Genomic DNA, 25706 nt, shown 5'->3' on the forward strand with positions numbered 1-25706 from the left:
GGTAAATACCCAATAGTGCCATTGCAGGGTCATAGGGCAGCTCTATTTTTAATTTCTTAAGGAATCTCCACACTGTTCTCCAAAGTGGCTGCACCAACTTGCATTCCCACCAACAGTGTAAGAGGGTTCCCCTTTCTCCACATCCTCTCCAACACTTGTTGTCTCCTGTCCTGTTGATTTTGGCCAGTCGAACTGGTGTAAGGTGGTATCTCAATGTGGTTTTGATTTGAATCTCCCTGATGGCTAGTGATGATGAACATTTTTCATGTGTCTGATAGCCATTTGTATGCCTTCATTGGAGAAGTGTCTGTTCATGTCTTCTGCCCATTTTTGGATATGATTATCTGTTTTTTGAGTATTGAGTTTGAGAAATTCTTTATAGATCTTGGATATCAGCCCTTTGTCTGTAGTGTCATTTGCAAATATCTTCTCTCATTCCGTGGGTTGCCTCTTTGCTTTGTTGACTGTTTCCTTTGCTGTGCAGAAGCTTTTGATCTTGGTGAAGTCCCAAAAGTTCATTTTCACTTTTGTTTCCTTTGCCTTTGGAGATGTGTCTTGAAAGAAGTTGCTGTGGCTGATGTTGAAGAGGTTACTGCCTATGTTCTCCAACAAAATCCTAAAGGAGAATATTTACTTATTAAAGATTTTATTATTTATTGGAGAGAGAGAGAGAGAGAGCACAAGAAGGAGGAGGGGCAGAGGCAGAAGGAGAAGCAGATTCCCCGCTGAGCAGGGAACCCATCACGGGGCTCGATCCCAGGACTCCAGGAACATGACCCGAGCCAAAGGCAGACACTTCACTGACTGGAGTCACCTGGGTGCCCCTCAATTTTTTTTATTGTCTTTTTAAAAGATTTTATCTTTAAATCATCTCTACACCCAGTGTGGGGCTTGAACTCACGACCCTGAGAGCTAGAGCCATGTGCTCCCCTGACAGAGCCAGCTGGGTGCCCCAAGACCTCACTGTACCCCAGGGTCTGCACCATGAACGGGCAATCACAGCATCCCATGAAGAGGCACGTCCTGCTGCCGATTCAAGTGGGCACCAGAGTCGCTCAGAACTTTGTCCCCAATTCTGAGGCTTGTATTTTCCAAGTTCTAGGAACACTGTGTCTTCTCGGGGGACACAGACATCACCAGGCCCCCCTTCCCAGCTGCTGGAACTGTGCTGCCACCGTACTTGGTGAGTGAACACGAACCCAGGTTGAATGATGACTCAGGAAGCCTGGCGCTGGGAGAACCTGCTTCATGGGGCAGACACTGAGGGTCAGAACGTTAAGTCACCACCCGAGGCCCACCCACTGCTCAGCGGCTGCTCGGGCACGTCCCACCTGCCTCCCCGGGGTGCTCTTTCGTCTGCTTGCACAGGCCAAGCAGATATTTCCTTAAACCCTTCATAACCTGTTTTCATCTCAAGGATTCCGGTTTCGTGTGTTCAGGAGTCCAGAATGCTGGGTTTGTGGAGGCTGATTAGGGCCACGAAAAGTCCTGGTACAAGGGGGAAACTCAGCAAATTTCCTGGACAGGTTCCCGTGACCTTCGCAGGCTGTCCATGTTAAGGAAAGTCAAGTCTTCTAAATATCTTTTAAAGTCGCCCACAAACTGGCCAAGTTAAGGGAAGCAGTGGACCAAAATCCGCAGTCTGACGGCCCCCTGTGTCCCGAAGGTCCCTGACTCACGGGGCGCACACACAGACCTCTCTGAAGGCAGAGGCCATGGGTGCTGGGGCACCAGCCCCCATCCCCCGCACACCCTCCCCCATGGAGGTGCAAAGTGAGCCTCGGCTTCTCCACGGCTGCGCCAAACGCCCAGCTTCCCCCAACAGGTGGGTGCGAAGGAATGGTACTTCCTTGTAGAGAAGGACCAAGCCGCTCAGGCCGACGTAACCCGCGGTCAGGAGGCTCCTGCCTGACTCAGCCCTACCCATAAAAGGGAATCGCGAGGCAAATCGGCAGGAAAAACCGCTCTGGCCTCTTGAAGATGCGACCAAGTCTCAGTGGCCTGGCCAATCCCGCAGAGCAGCGGGTCCCTGGGCATCAGGCCGAATTCGGGGCCAAGTCCTCTGGTGCAGCTCTGCCCCAGTGGGATGGACGCGGCTGAGCCGAGAGTGGCCGAGGCACGAGGCACCTGCGGCTGCCAAGCGGGCGAGGACCAGAGTGGAGGCGGGCAGCCCCCGGCACTGCGCTGAGTCACTTGGAAAAGACAAAGGGCCGTGTGCTGAGCGGGTGGCTCGCATAGCTCCAGGCATCCAACCCTCCCAGTTCACACCGATACAATCTTAATTATTAATGGCTGAGATGGAAAACAGCTGCCCTGAAGTTACGAAAGTCAAGCGGGTTGTTTGCCCGGATCACATCGTACAGAAGAGGGTCTGTGCCGGGGGGTTCAGGCCGCCCGGTCTGCTCTAAGGCCAGGCACATTCCCGGTCCCCTCCTGTGAGGGGCCAGCGGGTCCCGGTGCAGGAACTGAGATCCATGGGCACCCCTGCGGCCCCCTGGGCATGGAGTGCGGTTGTCCTCGAGCCTCAGGACTGGTCTGAACGGCACAGGCTGGGGCTCATCCCAGGACCCACCGTAGGCTGCGCCGTGCGCTCAGAACCTGGCGAACACCAGCGACCCTGCTGTGAGCGAGGCTGTGTGATGTTAGTTACGTAAGCTCGGGCAGCGCTTCCGGGAACGAGACCAGTAAACCCCGAGAAAGTGCTCCCGCCGGACTTCTGAACCGACCGTCTCCCCTCGCCCTTGACTCCGTGGGAAGGTCTTGGCCATGGCACCACTGACACGTAGCACTGACTTGACATACGGTCTGATTTTTGAATTATATCAATGAAGAGTGTGTTTTAAAAATTAGAAATGGATGTCAAATTTCATCAAATGCAGTCACGGAAAATCAAATGAGAATCTCTGCCATCTCTTGCGGGGGTGGGGGGTCACCAGTCTGTTTCCTGATATTAAAACATGTCTTTGGTTTAAAACTCAAAGATGATCATGGCATATTATTCTTTTAATCTGATGCTGGATTCTGTTTGCCATTGTTTTTGTTTGTTTTGTTTTTTAGAGAAAGAGGAGAGAGCATGATCGAGGAGGAGGAACAGAGAGAGACAGGGAGAGAGAGAGAGAGAATCCCAAGCGGACTCCACACTCAGCAAGGAGCCCGACGTGGGGCACAATCTCACGACCCTGAAATCACGACCTAAGCTGAAGTAGAGGGTCTGATGTTCAATCGACTGAGCCACCCAGGTGCCCCAACAAGGTGACATTTTTTGGTAAGATTTTATTTATTATTTGAGAGAGAGAGAGAGAGAGAGAGAGAGAAAGGAGGAGAGAGGGGAGGATCAGAGAGGGAAGCAGGTTCCCCACTGAGCAGGGAGCCCCTCGCAGGACTCGGCCCAGGGACTCCGAGATCATGACCTGAGCCGAAGGCCGACGCTTACCGACTGAGCCACCCGGTTGCCCCTAAATTATATCTTTAAATATTTTTGTGTGTGTTCTGACTTTCTTCTCTGGGGGGGTGGAGGAGGACGCTGGGAGGTGACACGTGTCCTTTCTTTGCCTCACGCATATTCTTCTTTGTCTGACTTCTGTGTGTATGATTTTCCCTAAAATCAATTTTAATTGTTTATTTTTAATCTCATGTTGCAGAACGTTCTCAAACTTGCCATCGGTGTCCTTCGCTCTCTTTTCTGTGAATCTCTTACCTTTTTCTTTTGCTCAGCTTGTGTTTTTGTCATCTGGTCCTTTCCTTTCCTCGACTCTGCCCGTTCTCCTTTGTGCTTTATGCCGGTGTTCAGCGCTGCCGTCTTGGCTCCGCGCTCTTACTCCCGTACATTTGGTCTTGTGCGCAGAGAGCAGCTTGCCTGCGGTCTCACCTGCGTGTGGCAATGCTCTGCAGGGCTGGTCTCCGTGTCCATCCCCCCCTGTCATCTTTTGTTTTTTTTTTTTTTTAAGATTTTATTTATTCATTTGAGAGAGATACAGAGACAGAGATGGAGAGAGAGAGCACAAGCAGGGGGAGGGGCAGAGGGACAGGGAGAAGCAGGCTCCCCACGGAGCTGGGAGCCCGACATGGGGCCGGATCCCAGGACCCAGAGATCATGACCTGAGCCAAAGACAGATGCTTCACCATCTGAGCCACCCAGGCGCCCTGCTTCCAGTCATCTTTACCGACGGCTTTCTTGGGTAGCATGTCACATTATCCCATCATGGTTTGTGTTTGTCACGCGTGTCCACTTCTGCACAAAGGGGTCCACCTCACTGGGCCAGGGAGCACACCCATTCCGCTGGGCTCTGTGATGGTGGCCAGCCTGGGCTGCATGGTGTCTCTCTGGATCTCAGGGAGCCCCCTGAGACCACATGTCACACGGGAGCCCGGTGCTCGCCTGCCTTTTCACCGTGTACCGCCCGCAGCGTGTGCCTCTCCCGGCTCCAGGCCTCTGGGCCACCAACAGCCCGTCTGCTGGTTCCGCTTCAGCTTCTGCAGCAGACGGCTTTCTTGCAGCCCTGTGTCCCCAACACTCGTCCTCCGGGGGGTGCCTTTAGCTCTGTGCTGTTGTATTATCTTTTCTTCCGCGCCAGGGGCCTTTGCTGGCCCCCGCCATGTGGCTGTTGAGAAGGGGGACTCTGTGCTCTGGGAAGGGGCGGAGTCCTCTCCCCCTTCGCCCTGATCTTCTCTGCGGCGGGTGCCATTTGGGGGGTTCTTGGTCCCGTCCTGGAGCACAGATATTTCCTGGTGTCTGGGAGGACGGAATTCCCATTTCTGGTGCTCCCTACCTTTGTCGCTCCCAGCTGTGATCAGAGGGAGGGAGCAGAGAGCCAGCTCAGTCAGCCCCGCAAGCTGGCGGCCACAGGCGACACTGGCCCTGGGAAAGCAGTCAGTCCTTCCGCTGGGAGCAGAGCGCCCTTCCCACCGGCCACCCACCCGGAGGGAATATTTATGCAAAGGGACCTCATGATCTGGAACAGCCCCCGGTTCAGGCCTCCCTTAGAACGTAAAAAACATTTCTGCCCTAAAGAAGAGCGATGAAAATAATTTCTCCTTTGCTTACACCAGTGGCTCGTTAGGCAGAGACGCCCTCCGAGGGACGGCCTCCTGGCCCGGCCCCTCCCGTGTCACCGGATCGCTGTCCTGGAAGAGGAGGCTGGGGGCTGTCGGACAAACCGTGAACCTTCCACAGGAGCTCGTCCAGCAGATCGGAGACTTCATCCAGGTAGTGATTCTGGAGCAAAGGAAATCAGGTTAGTGAATGCCCTCAAGAAACGATTTTTTCCCCTCATTTTCTGAAGCATTTCATGGTCCCGACTTTAAATGGTGTTGTGCTTTGTAAGGGAACTCCCTGGAGCCAGAGACCTGGTGCTGGGCCCGAGTTCTTGATCTCAGTCCCTTGAGCCCGCCAGGTCACACACAGGTGTGCACACGTGCCACCGATGCCCTGGGTCACGGGCAAGTGTGCACATGCGTCCCCGACGCCCCAGGTCACACACAGGTGTGCACATGCGTCCCCGACGTCCCGGGTCATGGACACGTGTGCACACACGTCTCCGACGCCCCGGGTCACATGCATGAGCACGGATTTAAAGGCACATGACAAAGAGCGAAGCCCTCTGCAAAGCCCAAGATCGCCATCGCCCATGACTGGTCTGGGGACCGTACTGCAGGACACCGCAGTGCCGGTCATGAAGGCTGGCGAGACATTCAGTGTGCTTTGGTGCTGTCATGTCAGGGGACCAGGCCCAAACGCTCTACTTACGTCCCCGTGTTTGCGGAGAAGTTTGGCCCTGGTGGTCGAGACCCAAAGCAAAGAGCCGCTCTGTAGGGGCAGAGGGGGCTGTGTGTGTTGTGGGGGGCGGGAATCATAAACTCGGTCATCCAAGGATGTCACAAGTTAAGGGAAGAGAACGTGCTTGGTCATCTGCTAAGCGCTAGAATTTCCACGGGAAATGCCACGGCTCTGCGATGACGGGGCGCACAGAATCCCACGTGCTTTAATGGCCAGAAGTGAGGTTCTACAAGGAAAGATCGTGCTCGTCGATCCAACACCCACAGCTTACACGCCTCGCGGCCACGTCACTCTCTTCCTGGGGTGGCTTCCGCGCTCCCAGCCGGGCCAGGACCGCCCCCCGCACGTAGGCAGTCAGGTCGGCGAGGCTCACGAGGGACTGGCTTTGAAAAGATTTCCTTTTTCGAGCAAGAGTCGCGAGGGACCCTCTCAGCTGGGGAGAAGAAAGAAAAGACAGACGGATTTCATGTTATGAAGCAAAACATGGCTTTGTTAATGTGATAGACTGTAAAATGGAGATTCTACCTGATGACGCTATTTTAGGACCTTTTAGTAAGACAGTAACTGCTTAGCCAAAAACAAAAAAAACAAAAAAACCCCACAAACCTGGGAAATAGCTCTTGTGCACAGAACTGAACCCCAATGAGATAAACCCAACAATGAACATGGATACATAAACGGACATATAAATCAAGGGTGTTTTCAGTCTCTAACAGGTGAGGATGAAGATTGTCAACATGGTGTGCGTTTCCACAAGCAGACTTGGTTTCGGGGTGCTCTGCGGCCCCGCCGGGCTCTGGGGGCCCCACCGTGAGCGGTGCCTGTGCCCAGGAGGCAGGAAGACGAGCTCATATGCTCCCTGTGGACCGGCCCCAGCTGTTTCCTTCTTTACTGCAGGCTGAGACCTGTTCTCAGGCTCGCAAAGCCTGTGGGCACCGAACTCAAAGTTGCATGCATTCGACTGTTGTAAAAATAGTCCAAACAAGCAAAGTTTGGGCCGTTTAGAGCCTGCTTTGCATACGCTGCAGAATCGCGCAGACAGCTGTTACCCAGTTCCCGGACTCCAACACGCTGCCGCCCTTGGGAGGTCTGACTCAGACTTCCTGCTTGCTGCTGGGCGACGTCTATACTAAAAGACCCCCTCCTACTCCTGCCCTTCTGACCTTCTTTTAAAAAAAAAAAAAAAAAGATTTTATTTATTTATTTGACAGACAGAGATCACAAGTAGGCAGAGAGGCAGGCAGAGAGAGAGGAAGGGAAGCAGGCTCCCCGCTGAGCAGAGAGCCCGATGTAGGGCTTGATCCCAGGACCCTGGGATCATGGCCTGAGCCGAAGGCAGAGGCTTTAACCCACTGAGCCACCCAGGTGCACCCCCTTCTTCCCTTTTTCATGGTGGCCCTGAGACACAGTGTCTGGATGGGCTTGGGCTATGACACCTGTCAGGACGTGGCCACATACAGCTTGTGTGTATTACTATCTCTTGTGGTCATATCTCTTTCCCGGATCAGCCCTAAATCCCATGGGCCCCGGCCGCGTGTCAGAACCCCGCAGGGGTGTCTAGGTGCCTGAGGACAGGACACCGTCTGTTCAGACCGCATACGTGGGTCTGAGGCTTCCCTGCTCTACCAGCCACACGAGCCCCAGGAGCCGGCAGTGATGTGTCCCGACTCCTGCATGCAGGGTCCCCGGGGCCACTGCCTTCCGTTTCCCGACGATAAAGCCCAAGCACTTCATCATCTTAGCGAGACGTCCAGGGCCCACCAGGCCTGGCTCCCAGCATCGTTCCCAAAACCACACCTGCCTGACCCTGAGCCCCAGCACGGGCCACCAGCCTTGCTCCTGTGATAGTCCTCCCACCCACAGATGCCACTCCCTTTGAGGAGATGCCTCAGATAAATACATACATACACATAAATAAAAATAAAATAAAATATCATATAATTTGCTAAAAACTACAGAACACTGAAGAGAGACATAAAAAAGACCGAAATACATGGAGACACCGGCAGCATTCTTGGGGTGATCTTATTGGGAAGATGTCTGTTCTCTCCGAATCTGATTTACACATCCGCAGCAAGGTCAAGCAAAACCCCGAAATGCTGTTTCACAGACGCCGAGAAACTGATTCTATAACTTATGTGGAAACGCAAAAGAACTAGGAGCAGCCCAGACTGAAAAAGGGCGAATCTGGAAGACTCGCCTGTGCTATGTGAAGACTCGCTGTGGCGCTCTAGCGATCACGACAGAGTGGGACTGTGACAGACCAGGTCGGTGGACCAGAACGGATGAGCCAGAAGCAGACTCGCAGAAGCCACCAACTGGTTTGTGACGAAGATATACTGGCAATTCAACATGCTTTTTGAAAAAAGATTTATTTATCGGGGCGCCTGGGTGGCTCAGTGGGTTAAGCCTCTGCCTTTGGCTCAGGTCGTGATCTCAGGGTCCTGGAATCGAGCCCCGCATCAGGCTCTCTGCTCAGCAGGGAACCTGGTTCCTCCTCTCTCTCTGCCTGCCTCTGCCTACTTGTGATCTCTATCAAATACATAAATAAAATCTTAAAAAAAATTATTTATCTATTTGAGAGACAGAGAGAGAGAGATCGTGAGCCAGAGGGGCAGAGAGAGGCAGAGAGAGAATCGGAAGCAGACTCTGTGCTGAGCTCTGAGCCCGACACGGGGCTCGATCTCAGGATCCCAAGATCATGACCCGAGCTGAACACAAGAACCAGATGTTCAACCAGCAGGACCTGCCAGGTGTCCCAACGTGCTCTTCAAAGGCGGTGTCAACAAGAACCAGACATCCCAAACGGGCAAGAGCACTTGCTCTGTGCTAAGCCCCGTATCTTACACTAACAGGGACTCAGAATGGACCACTGACCTACATCTGAAACAGAAAACCATAAAACTTTTAGAAGAAACATAGGAGAAAATGCGTGGGAGCGTGGGGTTGCCATTCGCTGATAGGACACCAGCAGAATCTACCCAAGAAGATACCGAGAAACTGGCCTCTGCAAATGTTAACAACTTCTGCAAAAAACACAGTTAGAGGAACGACAAGGACCAGCCCCAGAATGGGAGAAACACCTGCAAACCGCACCTCCAATGAAGGAAAGGTGTCAAAAATACAACATTTGCTATAATTCTTTGTTTATACATGTGTCTTCCTTTATGGACTGTGGACCGTGTCCTCTTATTTTGTTCCACCATTGCCTGAATAGAATAGGTATTCTTTAAGCAATTGCTGAATGAGTGCATGAATGAAAAAAATGAGTGGACGGATGGACGGACAGGTGGATGGATGGATGGATGGATGGACGGACAGATGGACGGATGGACGGATGGAAGGATGGATGGATGGATGGACGAGTGGATGGGTTGTGTGGATGGAGGGAAGGATGGATGGATGGCTGGACGGATGGACAGACAAGTGGATGGGACAGGTGATGGATGGATGGATAGTGGGTGGATGGAGGAAAGGCAGAGGGAAGGAGAGAGGGAGGGAGGGATGAGAGAAGGGAGGGAGGGGGCGAGGGATGGAGAGATGGGTGGGTGGATGGACGGGTGGGAAGATGGGAGACTAGACGGACAGATGAGCAGGGAGCAGGGAGCTAGGAACACTGAAAAAAAAACAAAAACAAAGGGCACAGGTTTGAGTATTGTCAAGGCTCGAGTTTACGCTGGGGTGTGTGTGTGATATGACTACATTTGCAGGTGGCAGATCAGTAGGAGGGCAGTAAACAGGGAGCCCCATTCCTAACTCAGCCCCCCGAGGCCAGAACTCCTATCCGGTGACGGCTGACTGACGGAGGGAAACCTTCATAAGACAGGAAGGTTGAAATAACAAGGGAAGAGTTAGCGGCAACCGTGAGAGGAGGCTGGGAAAGAGACAGGGAGTGGCTCGGCGCCGGGAGGGCCGGGGGCTCCCTAGAAGAGGCAGCACGCACCCCGGGATGCTGGTCTTGCTGGACCTGCCCAGGTTGCGGCTGGGTGCAGCCCCGCCCAGCGCAGGACAGGTGGACCTCAGGGAGCCAAGGTCATGCAGAAACGTGCACACGGACCACGGAGAACGTCACCCCACGGCAGGTGGATCCTGGCACACCCCGACTTCTGGGACACATGCACGTACCCTTCCCCACCACACGGTGCTCACTACTATGAAAAGGGCCCCGCAGCACCCAGCCGGGGCCCACAGGTCAGACCCGGAAGGACCACGGGATGTGTGTGTCTGGCTTCTTCCTGGAAGACGGAACAGCAGGTCTCGGGACACGTCTGCGAAGGTGCTGGGCGGTACCGTGCGCAGGTGGCAGCGGGCGGCCAGCATCAGGACGCCCGCCAGCTGCGGGGAGAAAGACTGTAACTCTGGGCTCTGGGGCCTCGGAGCCCAGACTGGTGTGCGGGCTTCCTAATGCTTTGAAGCAACAACAAGCTTGGAGAAGCAGTTTTAGGAGTGTTGATCACGTCGTCCCTAGTGGCCCGGATCTATCTCGTGCACACTCTCTGGGGCCCTGCTCCCCTCCCCTTCCCTCTGCCCCCCTTCCCTCTCTCCCCCCCTTCCCCTTTCACTATCCCTACCCCACTCCCTCCCTGCTCCAACCCTCTCCCAGGCCTCCCCCCCACTCCCTTGCCCATCTCAAGTTGGCTGGGGGCCATCTCCGCGGCTTCCTCCCCGCCCTCTGCCCTAGCTGCTGACAGCCACGCTGCTCCAGGGCTGGTTCCCTTGCCCTCTTCGTGTCCCCAGCACCCAGCAAGGCTCAATAAAATAAGCCACTTCAGAAGTAAAGGCTGTTAAGTTTAGTTCAGGTGAAGTTTTGTGGTCTGGTTGTTGTAACAGGCCGGGAATTTGGCCTGGGAGCCTGGGGTTGTCCCCTGGGCCCAGTTGTGTGTGTGTGTGTGTGTGCGTGTGTATCTAACTCACCTGCACCACAGGCCAGCAGCCCGTTGTCACAGGCCCACACGGGCCCCAGTGTGTGCACTGACCATCACAGGGGCCTCCCGGGCTACATCTCTTCCAGGCCCCCACTGACCCCCGTTTCCCTCGCTCCTAACCCCAGCCCTGCACCCACGGCCTCCCTACGAACACGCAGGCACTCACTCCACTATTATTTACTCCCTATGTGGGATCGCAGCCCCCCAGTGGTCCACCATCTAGACCGAGCCAGTGCGGTCTCCCTGAACACCTGCCCTCACCCGCCCGTGGTTTCTGAATGGCTCGGATCCCACCACCTAATTTGGACACGATTTATTCATGATATTCTGTGCTTTTTCCTTAACAAAAAAGCATTCTTCCCATCGCTACGTGGTAGAGTAATGACCAGTGTCATACATAAGTTCCACATACGTGTGATCTCTCAGCGTGCAATGCCCCATGAGGCACACACTTGCCAGGAGCTTCTGGAGCTGAAGCTCGGGCACTGGTCCCACAGTTGGGACAGTGGGTTTGGGGGAGGTGTGGCTGGGCTTGAAGCCAGGTCTCTGACTCCTGGGTCAGCTTCTCTGTCCTGGTTTGTGTAGTCTGTCCAACTGAGCATAAGGCCAGCAGGGTTGGGGGACCTGTGCCTGGTTCCCCATGATCTGCCTGAGCCTGGGACCCTGACAGCCAGGCCCCCTCATCAGGCCACCTGGCCTGGACCGTCCCTCTGCCCTGATGACAGTCCGGCTGTGGGGGCCCACCAGGGGCTGCCGGGTTGGGGCAAGCTCTTCCCCCGGGGGCCAGGTCAGAATCACCCACACCCCAGAATCTGGCCAGCATCCCGTGCGGGGCTCTGGGGCTCCTGATGCTGGGCATCAACATCCTGCCAGATGGGGCCAGCCCTGGACTGAGACCCGGTCCCCAGGGTGGGAGCCAGGCTTCCTGAGAACCCTACACGTGCGCTTTCTTCTGGGCCCACTGAGGCCGATTCCACGCGGGGGATAAACTGCACTCAAGTGGGTTTCAGGTATTCACGGGGGGTTTGGGTGCGGGGCCAGGGTTAGGGGCAAGGGAAGTGGGGGCCCTCGCTGGCGTAAGCACCCTGCTCCTCCCTCCGAGGAACTCCCCCCACCCCGGCCGCCATGCTTAGTTGTGATAATTTGGGGCGGGAATTACTAGAGAGCCCAGGCCCCATTCCTGGTACGCAGACCCCACTCCGTGGGTGGTGAAAACCACAGGCACGAGTGGTAGGAACGAGTACTCGGGGTGGGGGTCTGGCAGAGCACCGTGGAGTGCGTCCGGGCTTCCGTGCTCACGAGCTCACCTCACTCTAGAACCCCCAGCACCCGTGATCTAAAACCACTCCAGGGTGCTGGACAGCCGGGCCTCTAGGCTTGTGTCTCCCCGGAGAGAACACAGACTGTGCTGGCTCATCAGGGAGAGAACCGGCCCCGGGGAGCCCTCTTACCCCTGCCGTGCAGACGCCAGCCCGCAAGTGACGCAGCAGGAGGGAGCAGCAGGCCGTCGAGCTCTGGATGCCAACGAGGAAGGCGAGCTTCAGCGTCAAGAGGAACAAAAGGGTCCCCTGGAGCCAGGACACCGTCTGAGATGGAAGGACACAGCGGGTCGGCAGGTCCCGCCGGCTACGGAGTGCGCAGACGTGGGCATGCCAGACTGTACTCACTGTCACCCCACAGTGACCCTGGACAGGACCGCCCCGCCCACATCGTCGAGAAGATCACGGACAGAATGTGCACTGCCCGCTCCTGAGGCCAGGCCCAGCCCTCTGTGACCTGCTAAGTGTGCCCAGGGATGGGGTGTGCTGGCCAGCAGCCCGCGGTTCCCTGAGCCCAGCAAGGGAAAGCCAGGCACGGCCAAGCCGGAATCCCGCTGGAAGAAAGAGGCCGAGGGACACCGGGACGCAGAGACAGGCAGACCCAGAGCCCGCCATCCATCCTGAGAAGCAGCCACCCGACAGGGGTGAAGCAAAGCGTCACACCTCCCTCCCTCCCGGAGCCTCCAGACTTGAGGACGGACAGACAATGAACCAAGTCATTACAACGCAGGTCCTAGTGGAGGCTGGTTAGTGCCATGAGGATGGAGTGACATTTAACAGAGACATGAATGCCGGGTGGGAGTGCACTGGGCTGGGTTGGCTCCTCTGGTGGACCCCATCCCGGTGGGGGTCAGTCCCCCGCTTCAAGCCGCACCTGTCCCCATGGCAGGACCAGCTCACATTACCTGCCTCTGGGACGGCCACAGAAGGAAGAGAGAGGACAGACCTGATGCGTCTGAGTCCGGCTGTGCCTCCTTTATGCCTCCTTGACACCTGTTCCCTCCCCCACTTAGGGTCCCGGGGAGTCGCTGAGCACTTCCGTGTTCTGAGTCACGCTGCCCGCAGACCACGGGCCCCCCGGCCTGCAACACGGATTCAGCCCTTCCCTGTCCCGCTCACCCCCATCCTGGAGCTCAGAGCATTTTCTTAGTATGGAATAAATCCCGTCTGGAACCTTCTAGAACGTGTATGACCTCTTCCTTTGGACAGTGTCGCAGGGCGTGAACCACCAGGATGCCCTGCTGTACCTGATTCCACGAGGCCGCGAGGCTGAGGTCCATAAATCCTTGGAACTGTCCTCTCCGGAAGTGGTCTGTCACGTCCCCAGTGAGCGTGGCCAGGTGGCTGGAGGCTGCGTGGCAGGCGAGGTTGGCTCCCAGGATGGCGAGCTGCAGCAGGGGGGACCAAGGAGCCTCAGGGCGCTGGGGAGGGCCCACGGTGGCCCCCCACGGCTCAGGGTGCAACATCAGAGAGCAAGCAGGGAGGGGACACTGATCTCGCGCTGTTGGTCACAAACACGACCGCAGGGGAGACAGCAGGATGGCTGGAGTCAGCCCCGGCATAAGCAGGATCGTGTCCAGGTGGGGACTTGGCTGTTCCTGCTTTCCTCACGGCAGAGGACGGCAGTGGCTACCTCCAGCCAGTTCCCCGGTGTGCGCCAGTATCCGCGGACGCCGTCCTCGGCCAGGCCGCAGACTTGCAAGCAGACGTGAGTCAGGCTGAGCAGCAGGAAGACCAGCTGGTGGAGGGAACGACCGCAGAGCACCCAGACGGACACACAGGACCCGAGCCTTCCCCATGCCCGCACTCCCCGCCGCCTCCCCGTCCGGCCCCTTCTGCGTAGCCGCAGCACGAGCCCGGCTCTGGCTCTGCGGGGCTCTTCCCAGGCACCTGCTCCCGCAGAGCCGCCCGCCCGCCCGCTCCCGGGCCAGGCGTGAGGGATGCGGGTGAGCTCGCCGCGGGCCCCGTGCGCAGGCAGACCCCGAGCGCCACCCAGCAGGGTCCTCCCAGCCCGTCCTCAGACAGCTCCAGAGAATGACTTTTCCCACGTTCGTAAAACACACATATCATGGGCTCCCTGGCCACGCGGAGCTCCTGTATCAGGGCTCCCCTGGACCCTCCCGGTGGACACGTGGAGGCTAATAAAGCCTCTTTTCAGGATGTTGCTCCGTCCCTCTGGGGAGCAGTGCTGGCCCGGGCTGAAGTTCAGGTCAGAACAGAGAGAGGCTGATGGTTCTGAGTGCCAGGCTCTGCGTCCCTGCAGGTCCGGGTGGAGGTGGGGAGCAGGCCGCAGGGGAGCCCCGGGATCCGCGTGCAGGGGAGGGGCGGGAGGACCCACCTCGGGAAGCATGGGGCTGGACCACGGGGCCGAGTCACCGCGGAAGACAGCCAGCGACTGCACCAGCGGGGACAGGGCCAGGTCCCCCGCGGGCAGCAGCTCGGCGCACAGGGACACACTGGACAGGAGTTGAGTGGGAGGGTTGTAGAGAGTGAAGTGCACGGACACGGTTCTGGTGCTGCTGTCGATCCACCGGCGGGCCCGGAGGCCACTCAAGGCTGCATGCGCTGCCGGCCTGCAAAGTGCAGCAGGTCGGGGCAAGGCCTGCACGGAGCCCCTGCCCCCAGCCTCGCACCCCAGGCCCCTGAGGCCGCCCGGGTTCCTGGGGCTGGACAGACGCACTTGTGTGCACCCCCCATCCTTGCCCAGGACCCTGAGGTTGGGGAGCTCCCACGGAGGGAGGCCCTCCATCTCTCATGGGCACGACTCGGGGAGACGTGACCATCTCTGTCTGCGAGGCCTCTAGAACCTTCTTGTATCTTTTCCTGCTGTGGACTTGCTCTGGTGTTGGAAAGGAGTTCCCGTTGACCTGTCTGTGCTTGGTAACAATGGAAGAGTTTCGCTCCTGTGTTGCCGGCTGCACTCGGAGGCACCCATCACCTGCCGCAGGGCCCCTGTCACCCTCACCCAGTCCACCCCCACACAGGTCGTGCGCTGCCACAGCTGCCAGGGGGCCGGGCCACCCACCGGGGACCGTGGCTGCAGCTCAGGGCTCATCGGCACAGCACTGGACCGAGGTGGGGCTGCCCTCCTTTGCGGAGCCCTAGGAGCACCAGGAGGCCCCGTGAGCACCCTGCTCAGCACCAAGCCAGAGGGGACAAGTGTCCTTTAGGCCCCCTGACCTCGAGGCCTCTGGCAAACCCCGGAGGAACGTGTGGCTTGGTCTTTCCTGCGCTCAGAGACTGAAGCCCTCCGCCGGCACTGACCTCCTGACACGGCCTCCCTGTGCTGGGCCTCACTGCCCTCCTCTGCGGTGAGAACACACCTGCCCTTGCCCTGGGATGGGTGTGCTGCCAGCACCCGGCTGCACACGGAGCCACGGACCGGCAGGCCCGGATGGAGCCGACCTCTGAATCCCACTGACCTGGTGCAGCCCAGGCTGAGCACCTGGGGCTCCCCGGTCCCACAGTCTCCGGGGCCACTTGGGGCCACTCTTTGGGTGGCAGGATCTGTCGCAGAGGGGGTGTCGGGGCCCCCAGCTTTGGGGCCACGTGGAGGAGGACAGTCCTCTGTAAGCGCTGAAGCTGGGCTGGGAGGCTGAAGGAGAGACCGCCAGTCAGAGGGAGAAGCAGACGCTCACTTCACAGTCAGCCCTGTGGCCTGGGGGGGGGTCCAAGGCTGGCCACACGTGGCCCCCGCTCCCTCAAAGCCCCCTCGCTGTCCCTGGGCTCCAGCTGAGCCCGAAGGATCAGGGCTCCGGCCAGCACCTGAGCTGTACACCTGTCTGGGCTTGGACGTCAGAAGGGCTCCGTCTCGGGAGGACGAGGGTGAGATGCCCGCCGTCCAGCAGCCCCTCCCACCCAGGAGGAGATGCGAGAATCTTGGTTGGGAGTATTTTCAGGATTTTAGATAGAGAGGTCCTGGTTTCCCACAGCGTGCCAGGACTGGCAGAGGGCGTGGGAAAGTTTGGCTGTCCCGGAGCCCGGCCACTGAGGATTTCAAGTCACAGCCAGGGTCCCGGGGAGGGTTCCGGCGGTCTGCAGCCTTCCCACCCGATATCTCCAAGGTTATTCTAACTCTAATTGTATTTCACAGAGAACAGACTGGTGGTCGCCAGCGGGGCGGTGGGCGGGGGGGTGAGGACACCGGCGATGGGGACTCAGGATGCCCGTCATGATGAGCAGCAGGTGACACACAGAATGGCTACATCGGTGTAGCGTGCACCTGAGACTTACATAACCCGATGTGTTCAATCTGCTTCAGTAAAAGCAGTACACACGGGGCGAGATACACACGGGGCGAGCCCCGGGGGAAACGCACCTGCACAGAGCCGGGCGGAGAGCTGCGTACCTCGCACGCGCCGCCGGAAGCCTCCCTCTGCTGCCGGATCAGCACAGCGCCCAGCACATAGCACTTCCCGCCAAGGGCTCCGGGCTGGAGGCGAAAGGGACGCGTGAGACCGCTGGACAGACCGTGAAGCTGGAACATGCTGCTCGCTGTGCTGGGACAGCCCCTGCCTCCGGCTCAGACGTCAGGATGGCCGCCCCCGCCCCGTTACAAACCCCCCATCGCCTTGAAGAGCATTCTGAGGAGGACACGGCTCCCTCACGCTCTCTGGACCGAACGTGAAGCGTCACTTTGTGTCTTTTTCTAGAGTGTGTCGGGCGCTATCACACGCGACCGCACACCACAACGAAAGTGGCATCAGAAGTACCGCGGACCCCGAACACGGGTTCGCGCGGCACAGATCCACAGAAACGCGCACGTCTCTCGAGAAAGACAGGATGGCACTGTAGGTGCATTTTCTCCCCCTTGGGATTTTCTTAATGACATTTTCTCATCTCTTTCTTGTGAGAACACAGCGTAGGACGCAGCTGACACACAAGACACGTGCTTGTCGACCGGGCACTCGGGGAGGCTTGTGGCCCACGGTCAGCTTGTTAGAGCTCAGTTCTGGGGGAGTCCAAAGTGATACGTGGAATTTCGACTGCCGGGGTCGGGGGGACCGCTAACCCCGTGCTCTTCAAGGGTCGACTGTACAGTGTTTGAGGAATGCAACACAAGGTCATTTAATTTTTTAAAACAAGGAAGAAAATGAAAAATAAGCAGGGAATTGGGTTATTCTATGAAATGCAGATTCCTTGGCAATTTTTTCTCAGAATTTGGGGAAATTCTCCTGGACAGGAGATTCTCCTGTCTCTTGGCAGTTTCCTGGATGCTCCCCCCTGTCCCGGGGTGCCGTGTCCCCGTGTCACAGCGTTTTGCACAGTGCTCTAGCCGTCTGTCCCCATCGGCTATGCCCTTTTGCCCAGCACGGCCTGGCACCTGCTGGTGTCCGGGGGTGTGCGTGCGGCTGAGGCGCGTGTGCGGGGATGGGGAAGCAGTGGGAGGCATCTGCTGGCCCACCGCCTCCCGGCCATTCAAGAGTACACGCAGTGGGGCGCCCGGGGGCACAGTTGGTGGAGTGTCCAACTCTTGGGTCGTGATCTCAGGGTCGTGGGGTCGAGCCCCGCGTGTCGGGCTCTGCGCTCAGCAGGGAAGTCTATTTCTCTCCTCCCGCTCTGCCCCTCCCCTGGCTCGTGCTCTTTCTCTCTGTCTCTCTCAAATCAATCAATCCATCTCAGAAAGAGAGCGCGCGCGCATGTGGCGTTGCCGGTCCAGCATCCCGGCATCCCGGCCCCACCGCGGCGCGCGCCTGCCGGGACCCCGTGCGGAGAGCGGACGGAAGCCCACCTGAGCGCCCGGCGGGCCGGCGGTGGGGGCGCCTGCCCCGTGCAGGCCGTCCAGCAGCGTGGTCAGACTCCAGCCCCACCAGTCCTCCACACTTCTCAGGCCTCCGGAGGCGCTCCCGGCTCCCCTGAACACGAGAGCAGAGACAAGTGATCTTTCTCTCACGTGCGTCAGAAGCACCTGCGGGCGTGAAGGCAGAGCCGTGAGCAGTAGGAGGTACCATGCGACCCTGGGGAGCACTCTGTTCCCCAAAGTCATATTGCGGGAAAGCTATGACATGTTCGGAGAAGATCTAAACCCCAGCCATCCAAGAACACAATTTCCATCGTCCTGCCTCATCCAGCCACCAAATCTAGACCCCCACCCTAAAGAACACAGCGACGACGAGCTCTTCAAAAGCCAGTCTGGTTTCATTAAACAGATGTGAGTGCAAGGCGGGCCATCGCGGGGCTCCTGAGTCGGCTGCCGCCCACTGCCCCGGCTCCACGCCCAGCAGCCATGGCCGTAGCATGGAGCGGACCGTGGTGGGAAGGTATGACAAGGTGGGGGCTGTCGCTCCCCAGAGCCCGCGTTACACTTACCACCGCAGCTCAGAGACTGTCCCAGTGAGGGACTGGGAGTTACCATGTTGCTGACGGAGGCAGATTTTAGAGATCCTTAGGAAGTGCTTTAAAACCTGACAGTCATGGGGTGCCTGGGTAGCTCAGTGGGTTAAAGCCTCTGCCTTCGGCTCAGGTCTTGATCTCAGGGTGATCTCAGGCCCGCATCGGGCCCTCTGCTCAGCGGGGAGCCTGCTTCCTCCTTTCTCTCTCTGCCTGCCTCTGCCTACTTGTGATCTCTCTCTGTCAAATAAATAAATGAATAAATCTTAAAAAAAAAAACAAAACCTGACAGTCATGACAGAAACTGGACAACATAAAAGGGAAAGAGATCCGAGAGGAAGAAGTGTCCTGTTAGTGACATGTTAGCTCTATGTCACTGGTGCATAGATTAACAGAGAAGCAAATGATGTCAATCAACACTCGCGTGTGCTGTAAATACGTTCAAACACATCCGCGGCGCATGGAAGTAAGTCCGGCAAGCCGCGTATCTTACTGCTTTTATCTCCTCCTTACAGACTCACCCATGCGCGACTTCTATCTTTCCTTGGTTCGTCCACTTGCCAAGCCTAATCCAAGCTGGCCCTTTATACGGTGCTGGTTATCAGCTCTGCTCAGGGATCGAAACCCTGCTAGAACCACAATTTGGAGGGACTGCTATCACTTCCTGACATTTGCTCCCCATTGGGATGACATTAAAGAAACAGAGGCTTCACGAAAGACCTAGATTTGGGGTCCCTGGGGGGCTCAATCAGTTGAGCATCAACTCTTGGTTTCAGCTCAGGTCATGATCTCAGGGTTCTGGGATCGAGCCCCACATCTGCCCGCAGCACAGAGTTTGCTTGTCCCTCTCCCTCTGCTCCTCCCCTACCTACCAAGCATTCTATCTCTAAAACAGATAAATAAAAATTTTAAGGAAAAAAATTAAAAGACCTGCATGTGACCAGAGACAGCTGTCACACGCCCAGACTGTGCACAATTCACGCCTTGTTCTCAACACATGCGGAGAGCAGAGAGTGAGCCGAACCATGCAAGAAATGTTCTCACTCCGCATTAATTAGCTATTAAATAAAACAGGCCTACAAGCGCACGAAACGTTGCAAAACTAAAGTCAGTAGTTCTCTCCCACTCACGGCTCTTGGACAGAGTGACTATCCCGTTTATTGGTGCTTTATTTGGTGGTTTGTTTCTGTTTTACTTGGACTTTCATAAAGACTTGACTGAGTCCAGAAAGGCTTCAAAGAAAACTTGACTATGACGGAATGGAACATCGTGATCATAGTTTGGGTGAAGACCTGAGGAATCTAGCAGCCCAACGGCCTCGCCTTGCGGACGGGGACACTCAGACCCGAGTTGGAGGACTTGCCACAGGAACCTGCTCACAGAGCAGAGCATGACAGAGCCCGGGCCCTGAGTCAGACGTGATCCAGCTACGCTCTTCCTGGATGCCGGCAAACTCTAAGCCTTGAGACGCCGTGGAAGTTTCAGGATCAGGTACCAGGCGGGGCGGGGGTAGTGGTGGAGAGGGTCCCCCTGAGCATCCCAGTACCAACCGGGACACAGATGCCCCTGCCTGGTGGCCAGCCCACCAGAGGTAGTGGGATTTTGCAGGAAATACAGGTCCATGACACCCCGGGCCAGCGCTGAGCGGTGCCTCCAAGGTGTCTACGGCTCGGCGGGGGGGACTATCGCACAAATATTATCTCGGCTGCGGCATTTCTGATTTGAGTACCAAGGGGCAACAATTCGCATGAGAAATATGTCAAGTAGCGCTGACTCACAAAATATGAGATCAAAAGTAAACGATTGAAGCCAGAAATAGCTCAGGTTTGCCTTTCCCTTTCCAGCGGCGGCCACGCGGTCACTCTGCTTTGCGCACGGCGCCCCCTGCCGGCACAAGCTGTGCTACGGGGGAAGGGGGCGGCTGGAGAGCGGGCTGAACCCCGGCCCTTCATGCAAAGAGCAGCTGTTTCTGCACAGGGAGAGGCAGTTCCGTGGCTACAGTGTTCACCTGCAAGCGGGTGCCTTGCTGTGTCCTGCAGAGTGTCCAGACTCATGAACCCGGGCGTCCACTAGTGGTTTCTATCCCTACTTTGCTCGCCCGTCATCTGGGCGGTATCAGTCACCAGCTCTCTCCCGGAAGAAAATGAATACACCCTTAAGTAGTAGATAAAACCAAACAGATGTGCCAGCCACCCACCCACCTCTGTCCCCCAAAGCAGCAAAACTGAATTACTTAGTCAAGGGCAATAGACCCATAGAAAAAAAATGCAGTAATGTGTTTTAAAATATTTTTCCAAGAGATGCCTGGGCGGCTCAGTGGGTTAAGTGTCTGTCTTCGGCTCAGGTCATGATCTCAGGGCTGGGGGATCGAGCCCCGCGTGGGGCTCCCTGCTCAGTGGAGCCTGCTTCTCCCTCTGCCTCATGCTCACTCTCTCTCTCAGAATAATAAAATCTTTAAAAAATAAAATAAAATAAAATCTTCTCCAGAGAAAGAGAAAGTAAATCTTGGAATACCATGTTTTACTTCTGCCTCCTAAACGGTAATAAAGAATCCGTATGGGTTCCTGTCATGCCCTTCAGAATTCAAAGCCAAACGTCTTTGAAAGAACGATCAGACTGAATATTTTTGGCAGGTGAAAACAAAGTCATTTAGTAACAACTGTCAAAAAAAAAATGCCACATGAAGGATCCACCTTGATGTACTTCCTGTCCCAATTTCAGAAAGGCTGAAACATGGAGAAAATTCTGGCACTGTAAAGTGCTGCCCGGGGTTGTCTCTGGGTGACTATGATTGAGGGTTTTCTGCTTGTTATTTTTCAGTTCTTCCATATTTACCCACAACGAACATTTGCTACTTTTATTTATTTAGTTTTTAAGATTTCATTTCATTTGAGAGAGAGTGAGAGGGAGCACGAGTGGGGGGAGGAGCGGAGGGAGAAGCAGGTTCCCTGCTGAGCAGGGAGCCCGACGTGGGGCTCGATCCCTGGACCCTGGGATCATGACCTGAGCCGAAGGCAGACGCTTACCCCATGGAGCCCCCCGGGCATCCCAGCATCTACTGCTTTTAAAAGTAGGAAGAAACAAATGTAGAGAACCTGAGGGGAATTATCACTGCTCGAAATCGTGTGCCATTTCTTGTGAACCGCAAGTCCGGTCGAGGAACTTATAACTTCCACGCAAAAGCAACCCCACTAACCTGTCTTAGCGTCTCTGCACCCAGACCCTAACGTGCCTCAAAATATCACTTCACTATTACCAAAATGAGATGCTCTGTACGTGCCCAAAGTCTGCAAAGACAGGCCTAGCATGAACAGGGGGGAAATAGTGCCCAAGGCAATTTGACCATTTTTTCCATATTTCCCCTCTGGGACAGTGACCAAGCGCCTTCCCTGGGCCTCTGTTTTGCAGAATTAAAATGTCCTGAGGGCGAGGATGCGATGGTCTGGGGGCCCCCTTCTTCTCGGACAGACTGTAGTAGCAGATAGACACGACTGGTTCAAAATAACGAAGTAACCCCCACCCCGAAACCCTGGCCTCTGGGTCCCTCATCAGCGTGTGCTGGCCACGGACTGCTGGTGTGGTGGCCAGGGGTGTGGAGAAGGTGGACAACACAACCTACCTCGTAAACTCACTCCGGATGGCTTGACTGAGAGAACGTTCGTCCCGGGAGCACCGCCCAGAGAGTATAAACACACGCAGAAGGAGCATGAGGGCACACAGGCAGGTGTTTCTACGAGAAACACATTGCACAATGAGTACCCACACTGACCCAGGGATCCAGACCCAGCAAAACAGGTTTCGGAACTGGGCTTTTAAATCCTTTTAAGTCCCCGGGTGGATTTTCCTAGAAGGTGTGAAGTGTGTGCATTTTCTTCTGCACGTCGGTCGCCGTCCAATTTTCCCAGCACCACTTTTAAAGTCCGTTCTCCAGTGCGAAGGGCGTCGGTGTCCTGTCAGGAAATCAGCCGAGCGCGTGTGCGCTGACCGACCACCAATACTGGCGTCTCGGTTACCGTGGCTTCGCTTTGTACTGAGTCCTAAAGCCACGCGGAGTCAGCCCTCTGGCTTTGTTGTTCTTTTTCCAGAATCATTTTGGTTATTCTGGTTCTTTTCCACGTTAAGTTTTCGGATTAGCTCGCCAACAGCTAATGTGGGGCTTTGCTTGGGACTGATCGTGTCGGGAGGAACGGGCGCCTTAAGACAAGTGTCCCAGCGGATGGGACGTGTGTCCCCATTTCTTTAGCTTTTCTCTGAGATCGTCCATTAGTGTTTTGTGGTTTTCGGCGCACCCATTCTGCGTGTTTTCTTCAATTTGCTTAGGATACTCGAGATTTTCTGCATAGACCATTCATGTCCTCTTGCAAGAGGCTGTCGTGTTTTTCTTGCCTCCGGCAGCGGCTGGGCCTTCCAATGTGAGGTTTAATCAGAGTCGGGGACAGGAGCTCCTCGTCTTGTCGCTGGTATTCAAAAGCACACGCTGTCTCGTCACGAGCGCGAGGCCAGGTGTACGGTTTCACAGACACCCTTTATTACTTGAGGGCATTTCTCTTCCATTCCCAGTTTGCTGAGATATTTTTCTTTCCCGTAAATCGGGAATTTGAATTTTGCCAAATGGTTTCTTCCCTGTCTGTTGAGATGAGCGCACAGTTTTCTTACTCGTCTGTCCCACCGTGGTTCTGACTCACTGCTTCCTTCTCGCGTCCCCTTTACCCCAAAGGCAGCACTTCCATCTCTACTCGGTCTCGGGGTTTATTTGTTGAGATAACTGCTGTCCCCTCCCTCTCCGTACCCTGCCTCCTAGGGACACAGCGTGTGCTCTCTGGTCAACCGCACACTGGGACAAGAACGTGGTCAGACTAAGACCAGCCTGTTCGGGGTAGGTTACATTCCTGGTGATCCGTTTCCTTCAGGAGACACATAATATGTGGTTCTTCCTCTCTCCCTTTTTTCCTTTTAAAGATTTTGTTTATTTATTTATTTATTTATTTATTTATGTGTTTGACAGCGAGAGAGCGCACGCAAAGCAGGGGGAGGCAGAGGGAGAGGGAGAAGCAGACTCCCCGCTGAGCATGGACCCCGACACGGGGCTCGATCCCAGGACCCTGAGATCACGAGCTGGGCTGAAATCCAGAGTCGGACGCTCCACCGTCAGGGCCCCCCGGCCCCCCAAGCTTACTGTAGGGGGTCCTGCCCCGCCTGCCTTGCCCTTGGCTCTTCCTGGGTTCTGCTGATGGGCTCCCTGCAGCGGGGGTGCCGGGGGGGTGCCGGGGGAGCTCCGTGCATCTGTGCCTGTGCGAGGCGCCTCCCAGTCCCCACGGTGGGGCCAGCCTGCATCCGCACCAGGACCATGTGGCATCCCATCTCCGCCACAGGCTCACCAGCCGCTGCACGGGGACCAGCGTCCAGACATCCGTACTTTAACCGGTGATCTCTCATCCTGCGTGCAAGTGACGTCCGTGTTTCTTTTCTCGGTGAGCGGCCCGCTTCCTGGGCCCGGTTTTGTTCTAAAGAGCTTGTTGGTCTTTTCCATTTTTCTGGAGCCTCTTTGTATTTGAAGATTAAGCCTTCGTCTGCTACAAATATCTTCCTTGTCCGTCACTGCTTTTTTACATAACGTATGACATCATCAATCTCGTCGCACGAGATTTTCTTCTGCAAGTTTCATGTCACCAAACTTGCTTTCTCTTTTCGTTTCTAGATTCTAAGTCACAGGAGGTTTTCCTCGCCCACAGGTCATACACGGACACGCGCGTTCTCCCAGGACATGTATGGTTTTGTCACGTTTAAATCTTTATTCGGGGGAATGAGTTTGTGTACACTGGGACAAAAGCATCTACTTGTTCATGTTTTTTACACTTCCCTCCCTCATGACCATTCAGTTATTCCTCTTTAAAAACCGTATCTTCTCCCCAAAGAACTGGGATAGCCCCTGCGTCACAGACTCGTGTGCCGTGGCCCTCGTACTCGGGTCTGGTTCCGGATTTCCGACCCGCGTCCCTGGGGCTGTCCACTGTCCGTGTGCAGAGCCACACTCCGCAGCGGGGGCCTGGGCTCTGGTCACGGCTGGCAGAGCGAGCCCCCAACTGCTCCCCTCCTCGGCTCCCCGCGGCCGGCCCAGGGGACTGCGTAACTGACCAGATCCCGTCAAGGAGAAGGGGAAGGAAGGAAAGAAAAGTCTCGTGGCCTTTGGTGGGGCCTGTGTTGAAGGCAGACACGGATTTAGACAGAGCTGGAGAAGACGCGATGTTCACGGGACATTTGTGCGTTTCAGGACCGCTTGCGCTTTCCCGTGGAACTTTTGGGCATTTCCTCTCGCGGTGATGCCCGCGTGTGTTTGTGGTATTTTATTCCTTGGCCGCGGTAAAGAGACTTCTGTCACATCCTCTACTGGCTTGTACTGTGTGCTTGAAAGACACTGGGTTTTGCATTTTAGTGTCATAACATGTTACCTTCGGTCTGCTTTTCTCGCTTTCATTTTTGTAGGATTTTCCAGACTTTTCGGCCCAGCATATGCAGGAGTGGCTTCAGCCTCGCTCCAGACCTGCTGTCTCTGGACCCACTTTCCCCAGGTGTCCCCCCACCCCCGCAGCTGGGCCCCACCTGTACACCCTGCCCCCAGGGGCTGCGGGAGCAGAGCAAGACCCAGCTGGCCACCACCCACCTCAGGGCCACCCGTGTCCGGGTCTCTCTTCTCATCCTCTCCCTGACGGCACTGAGCTGGGCCGCGGACGGCGGACGTGCCCAGCGTAGGCGGCGAGCTCGTTGTCGAGTGGCCAGCATCTGTGGGGATGACAGTGCTGTGAGCTGGGGCCACAGATGGGGGTAGGATGAGGGCGGGGAGCTCCGGCACTCCTGCCCAGCCCAGGGAGCAGCAGTGCTGTCCGTGCCTCCTGGGGCTGGGGACAGGAACACTTTGTGTGGGTCGCTGACACCACGCTGATGGGCAATGTGCCGTTCACAAAGTCCTTTCCTGGCCCAGGACAGCTCTGTGGGCAGTCTCACTGTGCAGGAGAGCCGGTCTGGCTCCATCGGATGACAGCCTGGGTCGGGTGCTCGGGACACCTACGGAATCAGAGACCCTTTGTCCTGGGAAGTCACAGATGAGGAACCCCAGGCCTGGGACCCTCCTCCCTTGCAGCCGATGCACCATCCTGAGTCCTGTGGGGGACAGGACACCGCGCTGGACGCCTTGGGAACGTGGGCACTCAGGTGTCACAGATTCAAGGAGTCAGCGGCCATCCGCTCGGGTCCGCCTGGCTTAGAGACGTGCTGCTCTCAGGAGGTGTGGCGCCGGCCCCACATCAGGGCTGCACCTTGACAGACCTCAAAGTTCTCTAAAATTATGGCCAAGCATTC

The 25706-nt window shown here is 56.3% G+C and overlaps 1 protein-coding gene across 1 annotated transcript in view; it reads right to left on the minus strand.

The window, feature by feature from the left end:
• Window positions 1-5056: 5056 nt before the first annotated feature.
• Window positions 5057-25706, minus strand: part of PKD1L1 (polycystin 1 like 1, transient receptor potential channel interacting) — a gene marked incomplete at both ends in the record, with an annotated part of 79915 nt that continues 59265 nt past the window's right edge. The window contains 11 exons of the mRNA XM_080818178.1: window positions 5057-5215; window positions 6048-6209; window positions 10067-10111; window positions 12153-12287; window positions 13268-13408; window positions 13654-13758; window positions 14359-14593; window positions 15443-15615; window positions 16339-16452; window positions 17752-17875; window positions 25012-25130. Of these exons, the coding sequence (XP_080674304.1) occupies window positions 5057-5215; window positions 6048-6209; window positions 10067-10111; window positions 12153-12287; window positions 13268-13408; window positions 13654-13758; window positions 14359-14593; window positions 15443-15615; window positions 16339-16452; window positions 17752-17875; window positions 25012-25130 (1512 nt within the window). The remainder of the gene's footprint in view (window positions 5216-6047; window positions 6210-10066; window positions 10112-12152; window positions 12288-13267; window positions 13409-13653; window positions 13759-14358; window positions 14594-15442; window positions 15616-16338; window positions 16453-17751; window positions 17876-25011; window positions 25131-25706) is intronic.

The sequence above is a fragment of the Martes martes genome, assembly GCF_963455335.1.
Source record: "Martes martes genome assembly, chromosome: 11".
NCBI lineage: Eukaryota > Metazoa > Chordata > Mammalia > Carnivora > Mustelidae > Martes > Martes martes.